The following is an 18,463-nucleotide window of genomic DNA, read 5'->3' as shown; positions in this document are numbered from 1 at the left end:
GGTCAGAAGCACATTCAGCAGGACAGATATGATGATGGTCATATTTCTCCATGGTATCTGGTGTTGTGGAGCGTCATCTGTCTGATTCCTGTGGACGGAGTCTGTAAAAGGTTTGTAGTTCAATCTTTATTCAGTTTCAGTCTTTAACAGAACAATGAAACTATTATTAGTTCTTCATACAGTAAATTCAATCTGGAATCCATCATGTGGTTTATAAAGACATGAAATTATAAAATAACTCACCGCTGATGTAGATTTTGGTGCCGTTGTTGAATTTAGTTGGTTCACTAACTTTCACACAATAATAAACTCCTAATTCATCAATGGTGATATTTTTGATGAACAGACGACTGTTAGTTTTCACTGAGTATTTGTGTTTAAAGCTGCTGTTTTCATATGTACCTCCTTCAACTGTGCTAAGATAAGTGCGTAAGATCAACACTGGAGGATCCGGTAATTTCAGTTTGTACCAGTAAATCTCCTCTATATCAAGATCACAGGTTATAATCACATCAGATCCTAAAGTTACTGGTGTGTTTGTTAGACTCTCTGTGGCTTGATACAATATGAACAGATCTATGAGAGAAAGAAAAACACATTTATTAAGATATAAAATCAAAAGAAAACTGACTCAATCAAATGTGACGTGAGAAACTCACAGATCTGCAGCTGTATGATCTTCATTGTCTGATCCAGATGAATAATATCTGCTATAGTGATCATTCACACATCTCGAACTGTGAGCGGAAACATCAGCAGCTTTAGATAAAACCTCGACCACACAGCGAGAGGGGAAGTCAGAGCTGGCCTTCTCTGAGAGCACGATAATTCTTACATTTTTGTTAAATCAACATCATATGTTGAAGTAAGTAATAGTTATGTGTAATGTAAGTCTGTCAGAGCTACAAATCTTATTTCAGATTATTATTTAAGATGGTAAACTGAATGCACAATACTTCTGATTGTTTACCTCCGAATGCTGCACAATCACATTATTTAGGCTTAATTTATCTGAGCTCTATTATTACAAACTATTAAAAAAAATCTGCATACTTTTGAAAGTTTTACAAAACTGTAAATATACATTTATTCATTTAGCAGACATTTTTATTCAGTCAAGCTTGAAAATGGAGGACATAACCAGCAGGTTATAAGTATACTTGTACTACTGTGAGTATATATTTATGTCGCTGTTCTTTTCATAGTTAATCAGTTTGTAACAAAAACAAACACACCAGAAAATAATGTAGAAAAAATAAAACCTGGACAAAGCTCGACGGCTATCAACATGGTAACACATATCATGAGTTTTGTGCCATGCACAACTTAACTTGTTTGTCAGCTTCTTAAAGCTATATCTGACTCATGTGTGAAAATAATTTTATACTGATGATCTAAAAACATTTACAGAAATTCAAAGGTGTACAGCTAGCAAATATGTTAAGTCCCTTCTAACTACATTAACTGCCCTTGTGTGAACTCTCAGTGCAGTGTGCTTCATTTCCCCATGTAACAGACCCTTAACAATAGAGTCAAGAATGACCTGTTCTTTATCAGTATCCGTTACATAATGTATAATGTAAACATAACATAATCCATAATGGGTTTGAACTTCAAATAAATAAAAATAAAGTAATATCAGACATATATATGCAATAATCATTTTGTCCACAGTTTCATACAGCAGTCAGAACATTTGGGGTCCAGGTACAAACGACTGTAACTATACATTAAAGAAAGGCACTACAGCAATACAGCAGTCTAGCAGTCTAGCAAATTACTCTGATATAGTGCAAAATACAAAACAGCAACAGGAAAGTTACAATCCCTTCTGGCTGTGCTCTCATGGAGGAGCTTCTTGTATTCACTGTTGATTTTGGAGTAGACACTGTAGTAGGTGCTATAGTAGTCATTGCTGTTAGACAAAAAAGAAATTCACAAATATGAAAACATATTACTATTGAGACAGTAATTGACTAAAAATACAACAAAGGCATACAATGCACATGCTGGATGATAATTAATGACAAAATAATTGCTAAAGCTTAAAGCTAAAAATATATTTGTTGAGGCATTGCACATCCTTTTATCAAATGACTCAAACTGCCTATGTGAGTAATAACGGTTTCCACGTACCTCTGACTAGAAGCGTTAGTTTGTGTTCCTTTTCCGCATCTGGGATAGCACAGGAGACCTGTCCTGCATCTGTTACGAACTGCTCAAAGACACGAAGATCGATCCAAATGCAGCTTTTAATAAGGAAGGTCGTACAGGCAAGGGTCATACACAGATAGGCAGTCCAAACAGAGAAACAAACAAACAAACAAAACAGGCAGGGACCAGAGGCAAGAGAGTAATCCAGGGACCAGAGGCAAGAGAGTAATCCAGGGAACAGGGCAAGATATCCAAAAACCAAGAGACAAGAAAACCAAGAGAACGCTCAGAAATGCAGTGTGACACAAACAAGACTTCGCGGTGAGTGAATGAATGAACATGGTATAAATAGACTGAGACTAACAGGATGATGAGACACAGGTGAATGCAATCAGTGAATGAGGTACAGGTGAATGTGATCAGTGATAAGTGATGAGTCCGGGCAGTGAGTTATGGGAAATGTAGTTTGTGAGTGATAATAGTCTTATGTGGAGTGCCCTCTGGTGGCTCTCAAGGGCACTCCAGCTGGTGACCGTTACATAGCCCCCCCTTTAAGGAGCGGATTCCAGACGCTCCTAAAACTGTCCAGGAGGGAGGTGGAGCGGAGGCGGACCCAGGGGCGGGATGGAGGGCCAGGCCCGTGCAGCGGAAGAGGACCTGAATACTCCGGCAGGGCGGAAGGCCAGGGCGGAGCAGGCTGTGCAGGCGGCCAGGGCGGAGCAGGCTGTGCAGGCAGCCAGGGCGGAGCAGGCGGAGCAGGCTGTGCAGGCGGCCAGGGCGGAGCAGGCGGAGCAGGCTGTGCAGGCGGCCAGGGCGGAGATGACCCTTCAGGCGGCCAGGGCGGAGATGACCCTTCAGGCGGCCAGGGAGGAGACGACCCTTCAGGCGGCCAAGGCGGTTCCGACGGTTCAGGAACAGGAACGGTTTCAGGAACAGGAACGGGCTCAGGAACAAGCTCAGGGTCAGGGTCAGGAACAGGAACAAACACAGGAACAGGAACAGGTTCAAGCTCAGGCTCAGGCTCAGGGTCAGGAACTGGAACAGGAACAGGCTCAGGAACAGACACAGGCTCAGAGGATGCGGTGGCCATCTTGTCCGAAGACACAGGCTTGGAGTCGGCCATCTTGTCCGAAGACACAGGCGTGGAGTCGGCCATCTTGTCCGAAGACACAGGCGTGGAAGACGTGGCGTACACGGTCTCTGGCTGGGCAGGACTGACGTGAAGCTCTGGCTCTGGCTGGGCAGGACTGACGTGAAGCTCTGGCTCTGGCTGGGCAGGACTGACGTGAAGCTCTGGCTCTGGCTGGGCAGGACTGACGTGAAGCTCTGGCTCTGGCTGGGCAGGACTGACGTGAAGCTCTGGCTCTGGCTGGGCAGGACTGACGTGAAGCTCTGGCTCTGGCTGGGCAGGACTGACGTGAAGCTCTGGCTCTGGCTGGGCAGGACTGACGTGAAGCTCTGGCTCTGGCTGGGCAGGACTGACGTGAAGCTCTGGCTCTGGCTGGGCAGGACTGACGTGAAGCTCTGGCTCTGGCTGGGCAGGACTGACGTGAAGCTCTGGCTCTGGCTGGGCAGGACTGACGTGAAGCTCTGGCTCTGGCTGGGCAGGACTGACGTGAAGCTCTGGCTCTGGCTGGGCAGGACTGACGTGAAGCTCTGGCTCTGGCTGGGCAGGACTGACGTGAAGCTCTGGCTCTGGCTGGGCAGGACTGACGTGAAGCTCTGGCTCTGGCTGGGCAGGACTGACGTGAAGCTCTGGCTCTGGCTGGGCAGGACTGACGTGAAGCTCTGGCTCTGGCTGGGCAGGACTGACGTGAAGCTCTGGCTCTGGCTGGGCAGGACTGACGTGAAGCTCTGGCTCTGGCTGGGCAGGACTGACGTGAAGCTCTGGCTCTGGCTGGGCAGGACTGACGTGAAGCTCTGGCTCTGGCTGGGCAGGACTGACGTGAAGCTCTGGCTCTGGCTGGGCAGGACTGACGTGAAGCTCTGGCTCTGGCTGGGCAGGACTGACGTGAAGCTCTGGCTCTGGCTCTGGCTGGGCAGGACTGACGTGAAGCTCTGGCTCTGGCTCTGGCTGGGCAGGACTGACGTGAAGCTCTGGCTCTGGCTGGGCAGGACTGACGTGAAGCTCTGGCTCTGGCTGGGCAGGACTGACGTGAAGCTCTGGCTCTGGCTGGGCAGGACTGACGTGAAGCTCTGGCTCTGGCTGGGCAGGACTGACGTGAAGCTCTGGCTCTGGCTGGGCAGGACTGACGTGAAGCTCTGGCTCTGGCTGGGCAGGACTGACGTGAAGCTCTGGCTCTGGCTGGGCAGGACTGACGTGAAGCTCTGGCTCTGGCTGGGCAGGACTGACGTGAAGCTCTGGCTCTGGCTGGGCAGGACTGACGTGAAGCTCTGGCTCTGGCTGGGCAGGACTGACGTGAAGCTCTGGCTCTGGCTGGGCAGGACTGACGTGAAGCTCTGGCTCTGGCTCGGCAGGACTGACGTGAAGTGCAGGCTCGGCTGGACTGGCGTGGAGAAGCTCAGCCTCGGAGGACGTGACAGGACGAGGCTGAGGAATGAGGGCTAATGTGAGAGTACCATGCTTCTCCTCCGTGATCCCCACAGCATAGGCAGAACCACTCAGTTGCAGGGCCAAATAAATATAAAATCCTAAAGTCCATTGGGGATTGTGCAGTGGCATAGCAGAGCTGAGCGGCTCGGATAGCACTCCACGAAAAAATATCATAAGGCATACCTCATCCATAGAAGTCAGGTGAGCAAGCTCCAGAAAGTCAACAATGTAACTCTCGATGGGTTGATCTCCTTGACGGAGATGCGTAATCTTGACTGCTGAATTCATGATGGTGAGTTCTCAGCTGCTGGATCTATGTGAGGCGAAGTCTTCTGTTACGAACTGCTCCGAGACACGAAGATCGATCCAAATGCAGCTTTTAATAAGGAAGGTCGTACAGGCAAGGGTCATACACAGATAGGCAGTCCAAACAAACAAACAAACAAACAAACAAACAAACAAGGCAGGGACCAGAGGCAAGAGAGTAATCCAGGGACCAGAGGCAAGATATCCAAAAACCAAGAGACAAGAAAACCAAGAGACAAGAAAACCAAGAGACAAGAAAACCAAGAGACAAGAAAACCAAGAGACAAGAAAACCAAGAGACAAGAAAACCAAGAGACAAGAAAACCAAGAGACAAGAAAACCAAGAGACAAGAAAACCAAGAGAACGCTCAGAAATGCAGTGTGACACAAACAAGACTTCGCAGTGAGTGAATAAATGAACATGGTATAAATAGACTGAGACTAACAGGATGATGAGACACAGGTGAATGCAATCAGTGAATGAGGTACAGTTGAATGTGATCAGTGATAAGTGATGATGAGTCCGGGCAGTGAGTTATGGGAAATGTAGTTTGTGAGTGATAATAGTCTTATGTGGAGTGCCCTCTGGTGGCTCTCAAGGGCACTCCAGCTGGTGACCGTTACAGCATCGGTGAGTCTCAGATCGGAGAGTCTGAGAGAGAAGTTTCCATCCGCATACTCTGAGGGAAAACCTTCTGTTCGACCTTTAAACATTGCATTCTGGTTTTCTGTTAAGGTAACGCATTTTTCAGTATCATAAACTATAGTTTTTTGTTCGTATCTCCAAAACACATCAATTTCCTCTGTCTTTAGCTTTCTCTCTTTGTACATGGCAAGATGACAGAGCCTCCAACAACACCACTGATTTCAACAGAGTCCTGCAGAAACACTGGAGACAAGAGTAACAACTTTAATAAGAAAACAATAAATAAACTGTTACATGAAAAACCATTAGGGGTGGGAATTGGAAAAAATGTATTGCGATTCGATTCTGCAATATATTGCAATTCATGTCCCCCATATTATTCAAAGGCATTACAAAAAATAAGACTGCTCAACTCACTTCAAATGTCACATTTAATTCTGTGGACATTATCTAACTGAAGTGCAAAAACTTAATCCTTGAACATTCAGGACACAGGACCTTATTACAGGACAGGACATAATTATTCTCTGAATAGGAGACCTCTCACATGAATGGTGAGCTCCCAGCACATAACTTAAAATGATTTAAATACAATAGAGTAACATAAACCTGAATCAAATTGAGAAAAATAAACAAAAATGTGTAGCCTACTGCTAGAGTCCAGTTCTGTTGGCTGCAAGGTCATCAACCAAAATTAATTTGGGAATATTGGCATTATTGTTTAGAAAAAGGAGTTGGTCAACATGCCCACACTTTCGATTTGAAAGAAGACGGAGCGTCGTGTACAACCGGTTGTGATGGTGAAGCCATTTTCATTTGAATTTGCTGTTGAATGCACGGCAACAAAGCACAGCAACAAGCGCCACCTTGTGGATGTAATACGCAAATGTAAATTATCAGAGTAAACTCAGAGAAAACCAATGGAGAAAACCCAAATTAAATATTGCAATACTTTGCGCTACTGTTTTGATATAATTGCGTGCGCAAAATATCGCGATACTGAACAGAATCGATTTTTCCCCCCACCACTAAAAACCATACTTTTTTAAATTACATTGCATAACCCAGAGATAGCAGATAGTTTGGGAATATTCACACATAACGTATACACATAAAACATGATATCAGAGTTTTAAAATCAAACATTTTAAAAGAGAACAATACATCACGGTTGTTTAAACCAATGAGCATTAAGCTGTGTCGTCAGCAAGTCGTTTCCCATCATGCTTTTGATCAGCCCAGTCGGTGGAGAGCAACTGCGCTCGACTGCAGAATCTGACACGTCCGCCTTGCGATCGCGAGAGATTTTTGACATACATCAGCATGACATCAGAGCAAGGCGGACCGCACTCGGACACATTTCACAAGTTTGTCTCTTAAGAAAGGTGATTTTACTGATAATAAACCTATACATAAAATACATTTACAACGCAGTAAAATAAATGATGAACACATGATAAATGTCTCTAAGTGAAGTTCACAATGTAATTTCGGGAAGAGTGAACCCATCTAATCTTTCAATTAACTGCTGGATCATATAAGCAGCCGCTCACCTTGTTCTGGCATCAGCTGTTTTTGTATCCCTACACCTCCCCAACTCCACCAACATAATTTAGGCATCTTGCTACCATACTCATCATCCAAGCATTAGTAGTCCCACTGGGGGGGGAATATCTAAGCTCGAGTTGAAGCTGCTTCCTCAAGCCCCTCCACTGCAGACAGCAAGCAAAATACACTTAACCTTATTAGCTTAAAGATTATATGGGCAAAGGAACTCGTGAAATAAGTTTTAATATGACCTAAATTTATCAAATAGACAAAATCCACATCCTAAGATTCAAAGGTTCACAACACAACGGAAATGCAACTTGGTTTTATTTTGTACATTTATAGCCAATGTAGTCAATATAGTCAATGTTTTGGATTTATTGTCAGTAAAAGTTTTTTTAAATCCTGGTTTTCTTGCTCAACACTGCTCTCTTGTGGTCAGGAGGCATTTCCTTTGTGCTGTGACTTTTTGTTTTTGTTTGTTTCAACAGGAATAAACAAATTACAAAAGCCAGCAGGAAACATGAAAACATTATTTCTGGTCACATATTCCTGATTCTAGGACATATTATGCATAATTGGGTATTACGTTTTTTGTATTTACTTGCCCCTAAACAGCACATACATTGATATCAACCATATTTATAAGCTTTATACTTTAACAAAGAGAAAGACATATTGTTTAGATTATATTTTCATGTAACATATCAGTGTTTGTGTTGAGTCTTGAGGTTGTTCGAAATCCATATCTTGAAGATTTTGTAGGTCTGTGTCTTGAAATTGTTTCAAGTCGTCTCCGTTTCTTGCATGAACAAACATCTTTAAGAGTCCTTAAAAGTGGCAAAGTGAATTCAGATTTATCATTAAATGAGTAGTTTAGACAAAAACATTATTCATTCACCAACATTTCATGGTTTTGTTCTTTCTGTAATATAACAATTGTAGTCACTATAAAGAGCTGTGAGAGATTCTTAGTTTTTGTTTTTGTTTTTTTAAATAGCATACTGATATTATAGTGAGAATTCAAGAGCACAATGTCCACATTTGGAGCCATACACATATAATTTCACCAAAGAGCTCACCTATGATCACAATGATCAGAAGACCATTTATGAAAGCAGATATGAAGATAATAGTCTGCCAATGTGTCTGATTCTTCTCAATGTTCTTCACCACTGTTTGATTCTGGATCTCTGCAGTCGGTTCTACATAATATATAATATATTCAGCACTGTGCATCCATTGAAACGTTTTAGTTACTTTACATAACGGTCTAAAAAGGATGCATTGTATAATAATTAATTGTATGACATCAATATGATCACTGAATGTTCACTCACCAGTGATGTGTAGTCTGGTGCCGTCGCTGTATTTAGGAGGAGCGTCTGTGGTCACACAGTAATAAAGTCCTAAATCATCAATAGTGACATTATTTATGAATAGATGAGGTTTTCTTTGCACTGAATATTTTTGTCTAAATCTATTATTGTAGTAATGAGGAGTTGTAGATGAGAAAGTGCGTAATATCAAAACCGGAGAATCTGGTAGTTTCAGTAATAACCAGTTAACCTCCTTTACATCAAGATCACAGTTTATAGTCACATTTTGACCCAAATCTGTTAGTTGATCAGTTAAAGTCTCCGCAGCTTCACACCATATGAGCAGATCTGTGGAATAAACACCACAGACACACTAAATATGGATTATTGTGTCATTAAACATTATAAATCAACTTATAAAGAACAATAAAATATTTATGAAGTACAATAAACTGTTTCTTTCACACGACTGTAGAGATGTAACTTTACCCCAGAGCTTTCAAATGAATAGTGTGATTAACCACAATCAAGAGGAAGTTAAAGGCAGGTTTGCTCTGGCCACACGTTTAGCGTTTTTGTCTGTTTGTTCAAAACTCAACCCTTGACCTATATATATAATCTCTTGTATTTTTAAAAATATTTATTTATCTCTAATTCACTGGCAGCAAAATGACCCAAGACACTGAGAACAGCCCAATTTTTTTTCTTCAGTGTCATTCAAACACATATATGATGTTTTCTTCAACTATTCTCGTTCTAACCCGTGATTATTAACTCATTAGTTTAGAGGAGGTTTTTAGTTTCTGTCTCTTGACAGAATTATCCACTAATTCACCATTAACAATATTTATCCTTGAGGCAAGTGAGAATGTATTTTAATTAATCTGGATTGAATTTCTTTTAACTAGAAAATAATAGGAAGTGTGAAACTTATTTCTCACATTTGTTATACAATTTATTAATATTTTTTAATGTTAGTTAATACAAATTCAGCTGTTCATTGTAAGTTCATGTTAGCTCAGGTTCATTAAATAATATTTACAGATACAACTTTTGTTTTTAATAATGTATTTCAATAAATTTCAATCAAAATTTAATTAGCATGAATTAAAGTTAATAAATGCTGTAGAAGTATTTCTTTTCATTGTTAGTTCATTTTTACTATTTAAGTTAACTTATGTTAATAAATGGAACATAAATAATTGTAAAGTGTTACCATGGTGTTTCGTGTCATGTTCACTTGGTTAAAGTTTAAACCACTTGATGCAGCAAGTGTGTGTGATCGTGTTGTTCATCAAGTGACCAAACCAGTGGAACACTTCATTTGCACGAAACCATGCTTGTGTTAACCACAAAAAAGAAAACTGTGCAAAAGTTAGATGTTAGGGGTGTAACAATATATTGTGTCACAATATATCGCAATACAAAAATGCTGTATTTGCTGCCATTTTTAAGTTTTCAGAGTCAGTACTACATTAAACTACAATATATTATGTTGAATATAATGTATAATAATGGGGGAATATTAGTGGGTCCTGATAATGCTTATGTTATAAGTCTTATGTTACCAGTAAAAAGTGGCCTACATTATTTTAAATATATCTAGCCAGTGACAGAGTGCAAGCATATTCGTCTAAAATAATTCTGTATTTTCAGGTTCAGAATCATGAATATATTTATTCTGATGTCACCATTGTCCAAGCCTATTGATTTACACCCACAATATTATATCAAATTTAGCATTTAATCAACAGTAAATATTTTCTTAACCTTTTATTATATGTCTTGGAGTATCACAATAATATCGTATCGTGAGTTCAGTATCGTGATATGTATCGAATCGTGAATTAGGGTATCGTTACACCCCTATTAGATGTTTTTAAATATGTGCAAAAAATATTAAAAACAATTAATATGCATGCCAAAAAAATCTTTACATTTATTGACATTTGTTTTCTTGACTTCAAGCTTTGTCAAATCTATGTAAAATATTAAACATAAACTAGCAGAAAATGTCATGATTTCAAAAAAATTGTTTTATGTGATGTGTGATTTAATATCAAGAACAACTACACATTTTGCTGATAAAAAAAAAGCTGCTTCAGCCCCAAGAAAGCTCATTTGCCATGTGGTTTACCACTTTTACTGCTGAGCATGTCAGCACACTTATAATAGAGAGAGAAAAAAATGATTATATTACTATATATAAGCAAGATCTCCACTTAAAACAGTACCAGCAAAAAGTGTTACTATCATACACACACTGCATATTTACATACAAAGAAGCAAAGTCATAAATGGAAATTAAAATCCACACATATAAAACATAATAACAGTAAATTTTAGTTTGTTAAAAAAAAGCATATGTAGGCACACTTTGTATTCATAAAGTGTATCACATCACACATTGGCTGTAGTAGACAGTAGTGCTCTGCTCCTGACTAGGCCTGGTGTTACTGGAGCACATGAAGAAATCAACTTCAGCACACTGAAAGAGGACGATATTATATATGAATGGACATATACAGTATGATAGACATAATGTACAGTCAGCTGGTCATAAACATTTCAGATCATTTAATGAATATTGTGCAGCTTGAAGTTGCACTGTAAGAATCTCCAGCATAATAGAAGACAAAATAAGATAACATATATTAATATTGAAGATCTTACCTGTGGATTATTTGAGTTTTGAGCCGCAGATTTTCCAGTTGCATTAATAAAGCTCTTCATCATTCCTGAAACAGCACTGAATATGAATATCACTGAATTCACACATTGTAACAGTCCAAGAGCTGATTCACAGAGAGTGTGTTTTACTGTGAAAAATGTCAGATTCAGACCAGGGGAATGAAAAAAGTGTCTAGAGAGAAAAATTTAAAGGGATACTCCACTTTAAAATGAAAATTCTGTCATCATATACTCACCCTCATGTTGTTTCAGTCCTGTATGAATTTCTTTCTTCTGCTGAACAGAAAGGAAGATATTTAGAAGAATATCAGTAACCAGACAGTTTCTGGTCTCATTGACTTCCATAGTAGGAAAAAAATATATACTATGGAAGTCAATGAAACCAGAAACTGTCTGGTTACTGATATTCTTCTAAATATCTTGCTTTCTGTTCAGCAGAAGAAAGAAATTCATAAAGGATTGAAACAACATGAGGGTGAGTATGACAGAATTTTCATTTTAAAGTGGAGTATCCCTTTAAAAGTTTAACTTTTTTTTAGGCATTTTTAGAACGCCATGTCTCGCACAAGATGCTGAAACAGTAAGCGTTTACATTAAAAAACAATGCAAAAGTAGCGCAGTGGAATAGAAAAACACGTTCTGTGTGAACCGGCTACATTTAGTAGATCTATAGAGTTTGTCTTCTTGTAGTTCAATGACACTTTTACTGTAGTAAAACAAGTACAAACCTATTAATGCATGTCACAGTGTCTGGTTGTGTTTCCCCAGGTCTCCACTAGATGTCCTCCTTACCCCCACGGTGTCTTGCACTAAGAACTTCATCTCCCACAATTCTGTCTGTAATTACACCCAGGTGTCTGTAGTTTGTAATCACCAGCTGTCTATCGTTATCCCCTTGTCATTCATGTATTTAAAGCCCTGTTTGTCTTGTGTTCCTTGTGGATCAATGTTAGATGTCACACTGCTTTGTTCCCGAGTTTCCTGTCTCCAGTCAAGTTGGTTGTTTTTATGTTTTTGGACTGATATTCTGGATTTTGACCCTTGCCTGTTTGTTGATTACCCTTTTTTTGGATTGCCCTATAATAAAACCCTGTTTACTGCATTTGGATCCTGCGCCTCTCTTCAGTTTTAGCGTGACCGTGACAGATTGATCCACCCAGAGATGGATCCAGCAGGACGGGGTTTTGCGCCCGGTTTTTCTCGGGAGAGAATTGCAAGGTACGCAGCCTTAAGGTCTCTCCGTCAGAGGGGGACCGACGTATCGAGCTTTGCGCTCAAATTCAGCGCTGCTGCGGAGGGACTGACATTGGGAGAGATGGCTTTAAAGGACTTATTTAATGTTAGTCTGGATGATCCCTTGCCTCGGTGGGAGATGAAGGGGCTGGAAATTTTAGATTTTCCGGGCTTCACGAAATATCTCCACCATCGTGCTCGGTGGGATGCATCGGACCCGCCTGCATCATCGCTGCCCAGCCCAGAGTTTGCATCCCCGCTGCCCAGTCCAGAGTGTGCATCGCCGCTGCCCAGACCAGACACCGCTCAAGCCCCAGAACCCAGTTCGGAGCCTGCTCCTCGCCATCCGAGACGGAGGAGGAGAAGGAGGAACCCCTCTGTGACTGCTCCGGTGGTCCCAGTGCCGGTGGTCCCAGTGCCGGTGGTCCCAGTGCCGGTGGTCCCAGCACCGGTGGTCCCAGTGGTCCCAGTGCAGGTGGTCCAGAGTCCGGTGGCTCCTAAACACAGGAGGAGGAGAAAGGCTCCCTCCGTAACGGTTCATGTTGCGTCTGTCCAGCCAGAGACTGTTCACGTCCAGCCAGAGACTGTTCACATCACGTCTGCCCAGCCAGAGACCATTCACGTCGAGTCTGCCCAGACAGAGAATGTTCACGTCACGTCTGCCGAGCCTGTGTCACCTGGTAAAATGGTTGCTACAGAGCCTGTATCTCCTGACAAAACGCCTGCTGAAACATTGTTGGAGTATTTTTAACACTGTTTAAGATCCTGGAGATTTCCGGGAAGGTTCACGTCACGTCTGCCCAGCCAGAGACTGTTCACGTCACGTCTGCCCAGCCAGAGACTGTTCACGTCACGTCTGCCCAGCCAGAGACTGTTCAAGTCACGTTTTCCCAGTCAGAGTCTGTTCCTGAGCCGGTGTCGTCTGTTCCTGAGCCGGAGCCGGTGTCGTCTGTTCCTGAGCCGGAGCCGGTGTCGTCTGTTCCTGAGCCGGAGCCGGTGTCGTCTGTTCCTGAGCCGGAGCCGGTGTCGTCTGTTCCTGAGCCGGAGCCGGTGTCGTCTGTTCCTGACCCGGAGCCGGTGTCTTCTGTTCCTGAGCCGGAGCCGGTGTCGTCTGAGTTCCAGTGCCTGAGCCGGTGGTACCAGTTCCAGTGCCAGTTCCGGTCCCTGAGCCGGTGGTGCCAGTTCCAGTGTCTGTTCCCGAGCCGGAGCCAGTGTCTGTTCCCGAGCCGGAGCCAGTGTCTGTTCCCGAGCCGGAGCCAGTGTCTGTTCCCGAGCCGGAGCCAGTGTCTGTTCCCGAGCCGGAGCCAGTGTCTGTTCCCGAGCCGGAGCCAGTGTCTGTTCCCGAGCCGGAGCCAGTGTCTGTTCCCGAGCCGGAGCCAGTGTCTGTTCCCGAGCCGGAGCCAGTGTCTGTTCCCGAGCCGGAGCCAGTGTCTGTTCCCGTGCCCGAGCCGGTGGTGCCAGTTCCCGTGCCCGAGCCGGTGGTGCCAGTTCCAGTGCCCGAGCCGGTGGTACCAGTTCCAGTGCCAGTTCCGGTCCCTGAGTCGTTGGTGCCAGTTCCAGTGCCAGTTCCAGTGCCAGTTCCAGTGCCAGTTCCAGTGCCAGTGCCAGTTCCAGTGTCTGTTCCTGAGCCGGAGCCAGTGTCTGTTCCCGAGCCCGAGCCGGTGGTGTCTGTTCCCGAGCCCGAGCCGGTGGTGCCAGTTCCAGTGCCCGAGCCGGTGGTGCCAGTTCCAGTGCCCGAGCCGGTGGTGCCAGTTCCCGAGCCCGAGCCGGTGGTGCCAGTTCCAGTGCCCGAGCCGGTGGTGCCAGTTCCGGTCCCTGAGTCGTTGGTGCCAGTTCCAGTGCCAGTTCCAGTGCCAGTTCCAGTGCCAGTTCCGGTGGTGCCAGTTCCAGTGCCAGTTCCGGTGGTGCCAGTTCCAGTGCCTGAGCCGGTGGTGCCAGTTCCAGTGTCTGTTCCCGAGCCGGAGCCGGTGTCTGTTCCCGAGCCGGTGTCTGTTCCCGAGCCCGAGCCGGTGGTGCCAGTTCCAGTGCCCGAGCCGGTGGTACCAGTTCCAGTGCCAGTTCCGGTCCCTGAGTCGTTGGTGCCAGTTCCAGTGGTGCCAGTTCCAGTGCCAGTTCCAGTGGTGCCAGTTCCAGCGCCTGAGCCGGTGGTGCCAGTTCCAGCGCCTGAGCCGGTGGTGCCAGTTCCAGCGCCTGAGTCGTGGGTGCCAGTTCCGGTGGTGCCGGTTCCAGTGCCAGTTCCGGTGGTGCCGGTTCCAGTTCCTGAGCCGGTGGTGTCGGTGCCAGTTCCTGAGCCGGTGGTGTCGGTGCCAGTTCCTGAGCCGGTGGTGTCGGTGTTCTGTTCTCCCACAATTCTGTCTGTAATTACACCCAGGTGTCTGTAGTTTGTAATCACCAGCTGTCTATCGTTATCCCCTTGTCATTCATGTATTTAAAGCCCTGTTTGTCTTGTGTTCCTTGTGGATCAATGTTAGATGTCACACCGCTTTGTTCCCGAGTTTCCTGTCTCCAGTCAAGTTGGTTATTTTTATGTTTTTGGACTGATATTCTGGATTTTGACCCTTGCCTGTTTGTTGATTACCCTTTTTTTGGATTGCCCTATAATAAAACCCCGTTTACTGCATTTGGATCCTGCGCCTCTCTTCAGTTTTAGCGTGACCGTGACAATGCAATGGTCAGAAGCACATTCAGCAGGACAGATATGATGATATTTCATATTTCATATTTCTCCATGGTATCTGGTGTTGTGGAGCGTCATCTGTCTGATTCCTGTGGACGGAGTCTGTAAAAGGTTTGTAGTTCAGTCTTTATTCAGTTTCAGTCTTTAACAGAACAATAAAACTATTATTAGATCTTCATACAGTATATGAAATCTGGAATCCATCATGTGGTTTATAAAGACATGAAATGATAAAATAACTCACCGCTGATGTAGATTTTGGTGCCGCTGTTGAATTTAGTTGGTTCACTAGTTTTCACACAATAATAAACTCCTAATTCATCAATGGTGATATTTTTGATGAACAGACGACTGTTAGTTTTCACTGAGTATTTGTGTATAAAGCTGCTGTTTTCATAGTCACCTCCTTCTAATGTACTGCTGTAAGTGCGTAAGATCAACACTGGAGGATCCGGTAATTTCAGTTTGTACCAGTAAATCTCTATATCAAGATCACAGGTTATAATCACATCAGATCCTAAAGTTACTGGTGTGTTTGTTAGACTCTCTGTGGCTTGATACAACATGAACAGATTTATGAGGGAAAGACACATTTATTATGACCGCCGCTAGCGTAGCTAGCGAAAGCGGTCATATAGGGATTGTCAAAGTTTTTTTTTTTTTTTTTTTTCGTCATCTTCTGAATTTTTCGTCAACGATACCAGGGACACCGAAACACCGGGGAACATGAAATTTGGTGGGCATGTAGCCCCACTAGACTTTTACGGAAAAATTTCGTTTGGTCCCCGGGGGCCACTCCCCCCCCGCGCTGGGCCCCCCCAAACCCCAAAAATGCAGTTTTTCCTAAATAACTACCTGAACCGTGGCACCGAGGATGAAGAACTTTTTATGGTATGTTGCTCTTAAGGGCCCACATCAACCTAGCCCATAATCACTCATTTGTGATTTGCGCCCTTCCCATAAAAAATGAAAATGCAATATTATTCTGGATGATACTGTCACTAAGGTTGCCAACTGTCCCGAATTAGGCGGGACGTCATGCATTTTGGCCCTAATTTATTTGTCCCTTGCGTGACCTCCCGTGTCCCGTTTTTTGACAAGCTGATAAACCACTGACTGATACAACAGCAGCAGTGCTGACCACGACACTTGAGAATGATCACCGACACCTGTCATCATCCAATCACAGCTTTTTTTAATCACTGTTTTGAGACAAATCATTGTTTGATTTGCGAACATCCTCTGCCGTCTGGTCGCTTCCGCTTCAAGCCGGACTCGTCTCGCGCTAACGGTAATTTCCTTTCACTGTCCACGTTTTGATTTCGGCTAATCAGTTTTGGCGAATGCAAACAACGTGATTATTGTTCATGAGTCTAACATCCAGCTACGCAAGAAAACATGTAATCTACCTGAGGGAATAATATGCTCAAAAAACATTTCTGATTATTATTAATGTTTTAAAGCTTTTAGAAAGTACATAGAAAGCTTTTGTAACATTATCTTAACTGTCACTTTTGATTAATGTAATGCATCCTTGCTGAATAAAAGTAGGCAATTACTTTCTTTATTTTTTTTCCCAAAAAATAATCTTACTAACCCCAAACTTTTGAACTGTAAGCCTAGTGTATAATGTTAAAAAAGCTTTCTATTTTAGATAAATGCTGTTATTTTGAACTATGGTTTGTTTGTAATGTGACTTTTTTCATGTATGACATTAAAATTATTTTTAGAATTAAATACATAAATAGGTTAAGCAATACAAATGTGTTTATGTCTGATAACCTTTTAAACACAAACTTAACTGCAGACACTGAAATGACGTACACTGTGTGATACAGTACAAATATTTTGAGTGTCCCTCATTTTCCTATAAATAACCACGATTGTCCCGCATTTTCCTTTTCTGAAGTTGGCAACCCTAACTGTCACACACACACATGCAGGAATACAAACAAATGCAAGCATGCACACACACTGACATCCACACGCACAGACACACACCCATACACACACACATACAAATCCACATGCACAGACACACACACACAAACACACACGCGCACACACATGTACGCACGCATACATACACGCACAGACACACACACACACATACACAAACACACACACATACACACACACACACACACACACACACAGACAGACATGCACATACTACTACATTTTTTAGGTATATACATAAACACGCAATACAGCCAAATTGCTCCACGTCATTTCTTTTTGTGGAAAGCCAGTGCAGGCCTGAGCGGCGGTCATATTTTGTACCGCCATGCGGTACATCTAGTTAAGGTATAAAATCAAAAGAAAACTGACTCAATCAAATGTGACGTGAGAAACTCACAGATCTGCAGCTGTATGATCTTCATTGTCTGATCCAGATGAATAATATCTGCTATAGTGATCATTCACACATCTCGAACTGTGAGCGGAAACACAAACCTCGACCACACAGACGAGAGGGGAAGTCAGAGCTGGCCTTCTCTGAGAACATGATCATTCTTAGTTGTTTAAATCAACAAGTAGTTACAAGATTTATTTTTTGCTACCAGCATACAGGAGACATAGATTTACATTAACTAAAATGTCATTACAAAGACTCACGCTTAAAGAAAAACATCTTTTTTAGTGGCAAAACAAACACGTGTGGAGTTTCCACATTTTTATAATGCAAGAATTTTGTCCCAGAATTTTGTTTTAAATATAGTATGTGGTTTGCTTATTTTGTTAATTGTGAACATTGCTAGTCAGTCCCACTCTCACGCTCATATCTTATCTTTGAATATTTACCAGAGAAATAAACACACTATGGTCCGTTATGCAGCCACAGACATGATCCTCATAACAGAGTGAATATAAAAATTCATCATATAAATAATTTTAAGAAATGTATAATTATACTATGGGAATATACAAGCATCTTTAGTACTTAGTAGAACATCCTTTTGCTGTGAAGACCTGCTGCAAACAAGATGTATAACCAGACACCAGCTTCTGGGAGTGTTCATTAAAATGAATTGAATTATGCCTGGCTCACACTACAGGAGTTTTAAAATCCTAACCGTTTGTGAAATCTGGACACTTAAGGAGAATCTTTGCAGATTTTCTTCCCTCAAATATTAAACATACACACACTACAGGATTTGAAAATCGCAGCGCATCACACACTACAAAAAGTTATTAAGATTATTGTGCCAGAGGAAGCGCCTCACGTGATCTCACGCAGCAGATCGGAAGCGGAAAAGCGGATATAAACATATGGATACTGTAACAAGACAACTTGCTGTATCAATAATTATTGTTTGTCGTGAGAAAAAACA

The 18,463-nt window shown here is 42.8% G+C and overlaps 1 protein-coding gene across 1 annotated transcript in view; it reads right to left on the bottom strand.

Annotated features, from left to right (window-relative positions):
- Nucleotides 1–955: 955 nt before the first annotated feature.
- LOC311084350 (CD276 antigen homolog) overlaps nt 956–18,463 on the bottom strand; it is a 56,141-nt gene continuing 38,633 nt past the window's right edge. The window contains exon 4 of the mRNA XM_084116321.1: nt 956–1,915. Within this exon, the coding sequence (XP_083972447.1) occupies nt 1,770–1,915 (146 nt within the window). The 3' untranslated portion in view covers nt 956–1,769. The remainder of the gene's footprint in view (nt 1,916–18,463) is intronic.

This window comes from Abramis brama, assembly GCF_963993115.1.
Source record: "Abramis brama genome assembly, chromosome: 6".
Classification (NCBI taxonomy): Eukaryota; Metazoa; Chordata; class Actinopteri; order Cypriniformes; family Leuciscidae; genus Abramis; species Abramis brama.
The sequence above is the reverse complement of the archived record's forward strand: the minus strand, read 5'-3'. Positions and strand labels throughout refer to the sequence as shown.